This window comes from Gallus gallus, chromosome Z, assembly GCF_016699485.2.
Source record: "Gallus gallus isolate bGalGal1 chromosome Z, bGalGal1.mat.broiler.GRCg7b, whole genome shotgun sequence".
In the NCBI taxonomy this organism is placed as follows: domain Eukaryota; kingdom Metazoa; phylum Chordata; class Aves; order Galliformes; family Phasianidae; genus Gallus; species Gallus gallus.
Genome location: NC_052572.1, coordinates 67,197,280 through 67,206,864, shown reverse-complemented (window position 1 = coordinate 67,206,864; position 9,585 = coordinate 67,197,280). Strand labels below are relative to the sequence as shown.

Sequence of the window (9,585 nt, the reverse complement as noted above, 5' to 3'; positions counted from 1 at the left end):
CTCATCTCTTGAACACTGCCAGGGTGACTCCACCACCTCCCTGGGCAGCCATTCCAGTGCCTGAACAGTCCCTGAGAGAAAAAAATTCTTCCTTATGTCTAATCTAAAACTCCTTTGGTACAACTTGTGGCCATTTCCTCGGGTCCTGTTTGTTGCCTGGGAGAAGAGGCCAAACCCCTCCTCATCACAACCACCCTTCAGGAAGTTGCAGAGTACAATGAGGTCTCCTCTGAGCCTCCTCTAGGCTAAATAATCCCAGCTCCCTCAGCCGCTCCTCATAAGCCCTGTGCTCCAGACCCTTCAACAGTTTCATTGCCCTTCTCTGGACACGTTCCAGGGCATCAATGCCTTTCTTGTAGTGAGGGACCCAAAACTGAACACAGTACTCGAGGTACGGCCTCAGCAGTGCTGAGTACAGGGGGATGATTACCTCCCTGCTCCTGCTGGCCACACTATTTCTAATGCAGGCCAGGATGCCATTGGCCCTCTTGGCTCCCTGGGCACACTGTAGGCTCATGTTCAACTGTGCATCAGCCAACACCCCCAGGACCCTTTCCTCTTCACAGTCATCTGGCCACTCATCCCCAAGTCTATCGTGCTACATGGGGTTATTGTGGCCAAAGTGCAGGACCCGGCACTTGGCCTTGTTGAACCTCATCCCACTGACCTCAGCCCAGCAGTCCAGCTTATCTTGATCTCTCTGAAGGGCCTCCCTACCCTCAGGCAGATCCACACCACCTCCCAGCTTGGTGTCATCTGCAAACTTACTGAGGGTACATTCAATCCCCTCATCTAGGTCATCAATAAAGATATTAAAAAAGATGGTAGTTAATTACATGCTAGAGTGGGGAATAATTGCAAATTCAGGTAGGAATGAGGGAAGGGATCGGAAAGGCAGCAGTATCTTGTGCTCAAATGGATGCAAAGTAGTTCTTGCAGCAAGCCTTCTGCTGCATTAACTTCTGTTTCTGAGAATTGGCATGTAAGCACAAAAACTTGCTTAGCCTTGCTTTAAAGCAGCTGTTCTTAAAGCCACCTCTAAGGAATATGCAGCAAAGAACTTTGTATGTCAAGTAGCCTTTTCTTTTAAAGGAACTGCTGAGTATATTCCCTTCTAAATCCTTTGTTTTGCTGAAGTTTGCTTGAAGTTGGTTCTTTTCATTACGGATACTGGAAAGCAAAGCCTAATGGCAATGCCTTGCTGAGGGGTAAGGAGTCTCAGCTCCTGTGGCAGCAGTGACCCTGTGGGAGAGATGTACTCCAGTTCTGGATGGCATCTCCCTGCCAGTGAGGAGCCGGGAGGGAACTGAACCGGCACAGCTGTCCTGGACTGGGCAAAGAAATGTCCTAAAGCAGGACGCCACATGCTTAGCATAGAGGGCTGCTACTTCAGGTCTGGCTGGGCATTGTGTAGGTGGTGGTGAAGCAATTGCATTGTGCGTCACTTGTTCTATATACTTTGTACGTCTATTATTTTCCCTTCCTGTTCTGTCCTATTAATCTCTGTTTATCTCAGCCCGTGAGTTTTAACTTTCTTCCTCTTCCTGCTGTTGACAGAGGAGTGAGCACAGAGCTGTGTGATGCTGAACTGCCTGCCAGGTTCAACCACGCCACCTGAATGCAGCGGCAACAAGTAACCTTGCTAAATCCTGGGGCATGGGCCCTGACATGGAGTTATTAAGTAATACTGTGGAGAGCTCAATAGGTGTGATTTGCTTGCTAAATGGCTGAGCTGTTTTTCACTTGAAAGAGTGAGACAGCAGTATTTCCATATGCCGGAATGTTATGCTGCAGAGTTGCTCTTTCATTGGACACATTTAAGTCACTTCTGTGAGAAGCAGGATGTGATCTGCTGTTTGCAAGAATGCAACTGCTTTGATCCAGTGATGTGAGATGACTTTGAGGGGGTAACAAGAGCTGGCCAACTGACTTCATCTCCATCAAATGTGGAAGAAGTTTGGTGCACACTAAAGCAACATTTAAAGGTTCCTTCTAGGAGTTAGGAAGTTATCCTTCCCTCAGGTGATGACTGCCACCAGTCATTTGGCTATAAAATGGCTGAGATGTCTGCCCTGCTGTCAAACCAGTAGAGCAAGAAGTTCTCTGCGAACCTGTTTGTGTAGCTTTCCCATCACAGTGGATGGACAGGTCAGCAGGAAGAGACGTACTTCTCCAGCACAGAAATTGGGAGTGTGTGGCTGAGTAAGTAGGTTTAATGAGGGAGGACTTCCCACTGTGAAGGGAAAGGACAAGCCGCAAGGGGCTCAGCCAAGTGAGCAAGGGAACAGTGCAGGGTTATGATGGAGGGAAGCAGCAATACTCCGTAACCACAGCCATGGTGTCAGACTGCTATAGTGCACTTGGGCAAGTGTTATCTTAGTAACTGGTGTATTACTTCACATCTTTTCCTGCAATACACAGCCTAATTCCAGCTCCGATTGACCTTCCACTTTTCATTCATTCCCAGACCTGAATTATGTTAGACTTGGATTTCAACCTCACGCCCTCACAAATGATTTCAAGAAGAGTTTTTGAAATCACTCTAGCTTTAATTAGTGTTATTTCCTCAAAATTAGCTGTCTTTATAAAGGGCAAGTGGCAACTTTTCAAAATACACAGTATTCAAAACCTTGCCTGGCACCAGCCTCACGCTGAGCACCTTCCAAATGGTGCTGTCCATTAGTTCTGTTTTACGCAGCTAGCACAACCCCTGAGCAGGAGTGGTGGGAGTAACCGCACTGAGGCTCTGAGCACCAGTTAACATGCAGGTATCTGTCTGCTTCTACCTCTTACAGCTTGAGAACCGGGGCACAGCAGCTCCTCTGTGTGAAGGTCTGTTGCGTGCAACTTTCAGTCACATGAGGAAGAGGCTTGAGGACTGTTGGTGAGGCCTCAGCTAGTCTATCTAATGGTCTCTGAGGGGTGGGAGAGGCTGATGACAGGCACTGCAGGCCTGGCTATGGCAGGGACCCTGCTCCTCATCTGAAGTGACAGGTGAGCGTGCCAACCGCACGAGCTGCTGAAATGCTTTCCCGTAGGTTTTCCTTGGTACGCAGACCAAGCAGAAAGCTGTTGAAGAAGGAAGAAGTCTGACGGGGAGCTGTGAGGATCTGCACTTGGGGCAGCCGCTGGCTGTCTTTGCACAGGTCTGGCAGCCAGTCAGCGCTGTGCGTAAACGCGCTCCCTTTGCTGCTGGCTGAGAAAGCATCTCTCAGACACGCCCACCTCCGCGAGGTTACAGTGACCCGTTGCTGGTTGTATGCACGCTGGTATTCAGAGCCGCCCTGGGAACGCCCTATGCTTTTCTCTTGCAGGGTAGCGTGACAGCAGTACCTCCAGGTGATGGGCTGGAGGAGGACACGAGGCAGGCTAGAAATCCTAGCACGCGTGATTTGCCTCTCCCCGGGAGCTGGGGTGAGGTGGGGCGGTGTGACAGATATGTGAACAGTCTCTAGGTGGGTAGGGAAGCCAGGCATAACGTGTTGGAAATAGCCAAATAATTTATCAGGACGGCATCTCTGATACAGCAGATTTTATTTGCAATTGCAATGGCGGGCCTCCTGCAAGCAGGAGAGCACACAGAAAACAGCATTACATCTTTTTGCCCTATTACTCAACGCTGATCTCTTTCTCCCCTGGTTCCTCATTGGCTGAGTACTTCAGGCTCACAATCTTCCCGACGCTCAACTAAACATACGGATACTGGATAACGTAAATTGTTGCTAGCTAAGCATATATCGCTAATTAGTTAACTTTTCACCCTTGCTCATTCAACACTCAGTCATTGTTTCCGGACATCTGCTGATCCTTGGACAGAGATAAGCTTGGAAGGAGGATAGAGGGGAGTATCCTGATGCCTGTCTGCTGCATCTCAACCTACCCACAGAGCGAGGCAATCCAACCTTGTGTAGAGGCCCTGGCTTCTTTGATGTTTGTTAAGTCTGTTTTTCTTTTGCTGAGGGTCTCTTATCTAAACAGAGTAGCCCTGCAATATGCTTTCTAGATGGTAATACTATACCTATACCATTTGGAACACTTAAAAACTATTGCAGTTTTGCAAGCAAGAATTAATCACATAATTCAGCAACTTATCTTCTAAAATACGCTACTAACATATATGGTATTTCTGCCTTTTCACATCAGCTATTTCTAAGGACAAGTTACAAAATACAAATACATTGTGCTCTACTTCTTCCCATCAATTCCCCCTTTTCAGTATCTAATGCAGAAACAATATTCCATTCCTATACAAAGCAAAAAAGTTTTTCCTGTCGTGGAGGTTTAAAAATCCTGAGGACATTAAAAAAACCCGATGTGAATCTTAAGGATGCTGCTTTCTTTTCTCTTGGCACAGCTATGCAACAAATACGTGAGGAGCACGGAAAAGAAACCCCTCCAGGGTCACAATGAAGACACGGTTGAAGGATGGAAGAGATACAAATGTCCAGTCATGGGCTGTAGTAGAAACAAGGTGATGAGAGAAAATAGTTTATACAAGGCTCTGTACTAAGGAAACTGAGGCCAACTCAGACACTGTACTGATTTGATATAAAAAAGGGGGAGTCTTTGTGCAAAGTAAACCAAGCTTATCAACTGGGTGGGAAATAGATCACCTGTACGTAAGGTCCCTTCCACACCAAGCTGTCCTGTTTTAAACTGATGCCCGGGTGAGTTAGTTATTTTAATGTTCTTTAACCTGGCTGTGGTTGACTGGGATATCTCCTGAGGCCACTTACAGCATCCATAAATTACATGAATTCAAACTGAATTGCTGTGATCTCAGAATGCCACCAGATCCCCTGCAATTACTTAGCTAACTTCCATACCAAAGATTTAAACAACTTAGCATTCACAGAACAGATCTCTTGGGCTTCCAGACAAATAAAAATGGGCCCCTTTTTGTAAACATTATGGGGAGGAGCCAAAGAGCAATCCGTGTCCCTCAACAACAGCACCACACACAGGCAAACTGGGAGACCAACGGTGATTCTTTGCCAGATCCCCTTAATTGATCAGTACAGGTAGACCCATCAGATCAGGCTGCCCAGGATCTCACCCATCCCGGCCTTGAGTGCCTGCTGGGATGGGGCACCCACAGCTGCCCTGGGCAGCTGTGCCAGGGCCTCACTGCCCTCTGAGTAATAAAGTTCTTTCTAACATCCAACCTAAATTTCCCCTTTTAGTATAAAGCCATTCCATCTTGTCTTGTCACTATCAGACTGTGTAAAAAGTTGTTCCACCTCCTGCTTATAAGCTCCCTTCAAGCATTGGAATGCAGCAAGAATGTCTCCCCAGAGCCTTCTCTTCTCCAGACTGAACAAGCCCAGCTCCCTCAGCCTGTATTCACAAGAGGTGCTCCAGCCCTCTGTTGGTCTTCATGGCCTCCCCAGGACCCACTCAAACAGTTCCATGCCCTCCCTGTGCTGGGGCCCCCGACCTGGATGTAGTACTGCAGGTGTGGCCTCACGAGGGCAGACCAGAGGACAATCCCCTCCCTGCTGCCACCTCTCTTCTGAGGGCTGCATGGCCAGGATACTGTTGGCCTTCAGGCGGCTCAGACAAGCTCATGCTGTTGGCTCATGTCTAGCTTTTTTGTCCACCAGGACACCCAGGTCCTTCTCCACAGGGCTGCTCTCTGTGAGTTCTGCCAGTCTGGACACATATCTCAGATTGCCTCAACCCAAGTGCAACACTTTGCACTCGGCCTTGTAGGACATCATTAGATTTTCACATGCCCGGTTTTCGAGCATGTCCGGGTCCCTCCGGCTGTCCCTTCTATTATGATGGTGTAGTCTGGGTGAGAAAAGGCTTGGGGAGATTCTGTCCTCGTGTATATGTCCCTGGTGGGAGCAAAGAATACGGAGATGGATTTCCTCCATGATCTCAAATGAGTGTACAAGAGGCAATGGGCACAAACTGAAACAGAGGAATCTCCACTTAAATTTATAATAATAATAAAAAAAAAAACCAACCAGAAATAACAAGAACCAACACTTTTTGCTGTGAAAGTGTTCAAGCAGTTGGGCAGGTTTCCCCAAGAGATTGTGGAGTCTCAGTCTCTGGAGATACTCATGACCTGACTGGTCATGTCCTTCCCATCCCACACCAGGAGATCTGTCTTGAGGGCTCTCCTACAGCATCTCCAGAGGTGCCTGCAAGCTCCTGTGATTTCACAGGAGATCGGAGCACCCATACTTAGAAACAACAGAGATCCCAAAAGCAAAAGAGAACCTTTTCTACAATTACACTGAATCCAGTGTAGAAAACAGACACCTAAACATAGCTTTAGCCTATCAAAATACATCTAGCAGAGAAATAACTGCTGTGGGCTGGAGGGTGGATGCAGGGGCGACACCTGGCTATGATGTAGTGACTGACGTCACAAAAGCAAGACCAGTTCAGACCAGACTTCTGTTCTGTGCGTGCTTCACTCGGTGCTGTTAGGCCAGCTGAACGCACAGAGACGGTGTGTGAACCTAATTTCTCAAAAAACAGAAGAAGCTCCTCCTTTCTTTCACATGTAAGTGCTGGTCTCTTTTGGAAGCGTGTTTTGGAAGATTCTGTGTGAATCCTAAACTTACTGATCGTGCCAAAGTGGTCATCTGTAAGTTGGGAGAAGACGAGTTATTCCCCGCTAGAGTCACATCTGCCAGTGTGATTTGGGCTGCACTTCAATCTTGCAGCACTGAAAAGACTGACATTACTGCAAAGACAGCATGTGAAGCAGTTAGGTTGTACTGCTTCTTTGTTTGGTGTTCTCTCAGGACTAATGCTGGCATTTTCAACCTTAAAGGTGGCTGTTGCACATTTCTGCACCTAGAGTTTAACGCTTTATTTCTCTTGGGAAGAGCACAGATCTTTTTGTCTCTTTCTTTTGTAGAACACAGCTTCCATAGCCTGTTTACGGAGGACAGCAGCTGTTAGCCCAAAGCTAGCACCAGCAAGCTGTAGACCATGCCTGTGGACACCTCTCCTGACTCCAAGTGCCCCATTTGCTTGGACAGATTTGACAACATTGCCTATCTAGATAATTGCTGGCACAGGTTCTGCTTCCGTTGTGTCCAGGATCGGTCAAAAACCAAAGCAGAATGTCCACTCTGCAAACTGCCCTTCATTTCAATATTTCATACAATCCGTGCTGACAACGACTTTCAGGAATACAAAGTCACACCTCCAGAAGAGGCTGCCTCATCCAGCCTTGAGGGCAGAACCATCTCTTTTGCCCAAAGCCCTTCAAATTTGCACATATATGATCTGCACGACAATTATGACTATCCTACACTATCATATGATGAAGGAAGTGGCTCGGACTCAACAGTTACTGCAGATATTCTTGGGTCAGAGAACAGCTCATCTGTTTCTGGTGTTGGTCAGAGCCCCTGGGATGATGAAACTCCAGGGCCTTCATCCCGCACTTCAGAAAAGTATGGTGCAACAGCAGCTTCTCTGCAGGAGTCATTAGAGAGCTCTAACAAGTACTCTGCTTGGAAGAGAATTATGCTGCAGCCTCAGTTACAGGCTGGTGTTGACTCCAGTGACAGTGACTTTTCATCAGAGTATCGGGATATTGCTGGCTATGTTAATCTCTACGCTGAGAGGACACCAGAACTGACTGAGCTGTCCTCAGACTCTGAGGACTCCATCAGGAAGAAGAGGAAATATGTGAGGAAAGAGCAGTCAATCCAGAGACTGTCCAGAAAGAGAAAGACCAGGAGTCCGGAGGCCTCTCCACAGAACAGTGACAGCAGTCATGGCCATGGGCCTCGTAGGAAGTGTCACAGTGAACACCAGCTTAAAAAGAGATGCTCAAGAAGCAGAGATGATAGCAAACATCAAAGCAAAAGAAGCAGGAGGTCAAGGCCTCATGGCATGAATCTCTCCCTAAAAAGCCAGAGAGGCTCCAGTAATGGCAAGAACACTGCAACCAGAGATTCCAACAGATCACTGGCACATCACAAAGGCCACGGCCAAAGGAGGTCAAGCAGCCAAGACAGTGATCATCATTACAAAAGAGGCTGTTACTTCAGTGGATACAAGTGCGACTACCCTCCTTACAGTCAAAAGACGGCCAGAGAGGGCCCCTCCTACAGGAAGAGGACTCATTCTAAAGCTCACTGTTCAAAGAAATCTGTTGGTCCAGAATTCAGCACCCAGCCCTTCACAGAAAAGACAGATCTGCATAGCCAGATGGGTCTCCATGAGAGACAGGACTCCTGTTACAAACAATGCAGATCAAGGAGTCGATCAAGCTCCAGATCAAGGAGCCCTTCTGCAGAGACAAACAGAACAAGAAGTGAAAAGCCTGGTGGAAAGAGGAAGCACAAAACTCGACACTTGGAGAATGCAGAGAAGGGGAGCACTAGTATGAAGAGAAAATATAGCCTCGAGAGAATTGTCTCAACATTCAGTGATCGCTACGAATACAAAGGCAGCCCTTCAGACAACCAAGAGAGCAGCGAGACAGGACCCAAGAAAAAGAAGAAAAGGATGAGAAGTCCAACTGTGCAAAGTCTCTGAAGGAAGAGCAGCAGACACAATGACGCTTCCTAAAAAGCATAAGAAACACCAGAAACATCACCAGAAGTTTGCTTAGTTCTTAAAACAGGAGTCATTCTAAATTGTACTGTTGTATTAATGAGTGAGATCTAAGTTGATCTCTGCTGAGAAGTAGAAATCTGTTACTACATACTATACTGGTTGAAATCTTAATAAAGCATTAAGAGTTTTTGTTAAAAAAAAGTTAATCCGTGGTCTATAATTTATGCATTTCCAATCTTTCGGCTTGTTTGGGCAATACTGAGTGAAGATGATAATTTGAGATGAGATGATATTTTGGTGGTTGTTGAATCATGGGTGAGTGCCCAGAGCTAGGCCAGTCTGCCTGAGAGGGAAGAACCACCACAACAGCATGGCAACAAGGCGCACTGCTAGCTGGTACAGGCCACAGGTGGCCCACAAGTTGGACATGTCTGGTCTTACGCAGCACATTTCCCTTTTGGTTTTGGGTGCCTTACCAATACAGTTCAATATTGGTGCTGCCAACAGTATTCTAGGCTGGGAGGTTTCTCCATAAGTTTTAGAAGTACAACAGAAGTTCACAGTCAGAAACCACGGTATTACTGTCATTATGCATGTGCCAGCATGGTTCCCAGCACATAACTGGAAGCTTGAATTTTCAGGAAGAAGTAGCCATGCTCTCCAAAGAAGTTAAAAAGTGGAGCAGGGTCGGGTTTGTTGGTTTTTTTTCGTGGGTAGAACTACCCTGCAAAATCAGCTACAGCTCATGAAGCATAAAATCTAAATAGAGACAGCAAGAGGACACAACTCAGTGTTTGATGACAAAGCAGGCTGAAGCCAATTACTCTAACCAAAAAAAAAAAAAAAAAGACCACTGAGCCAGTGATCTTAAAACAATGCAGTACTTTAGGACTTGAAAATACTCTCAGTCAGGAAATGTCAACCAACAGCAAATCTCTAGACAGTGGATATGAAACCTGATGACAAAACCCCGTGCCTTGTTTACCTTTTACTACACTGTACAGTAGTTATTAATTCACAGATTTTCCTCAAAGGCCAACTGAAAAC

At 46.7% G+C, this 9,585-nt stretch overlaps 1 protein-coding gene across 1 annotated transcript; it reads left to right on the top strand.

Moving 5' to 3' along the window:
* The first annotated feature begins 3,502 nt into the window (after nt 1–3,502).
* On the top strand, nt 3,503–9,398 carry LOC112530674 (E3 ubiquitin-protein ligase Topors-like). The gene is made up of 2 exons (XM_046905541.1): nt 3,503–6,520; nt 6,881–9,398. The coding sequence occupies exon 2, from the start codon at nt 6,955–6,957 to the stop codon at nt 8,515–8,517; it is 1,563 nt and encodes a 520-aa protein (XP_046761497.1). The 5' UTR covers nt 3,503–6,520; nt 6,881–6,954; the 3' UTR covers nt 8,518–9,398.
* Nucleotides 9,399–9,585: the final 187 nt, after the last annotated feature.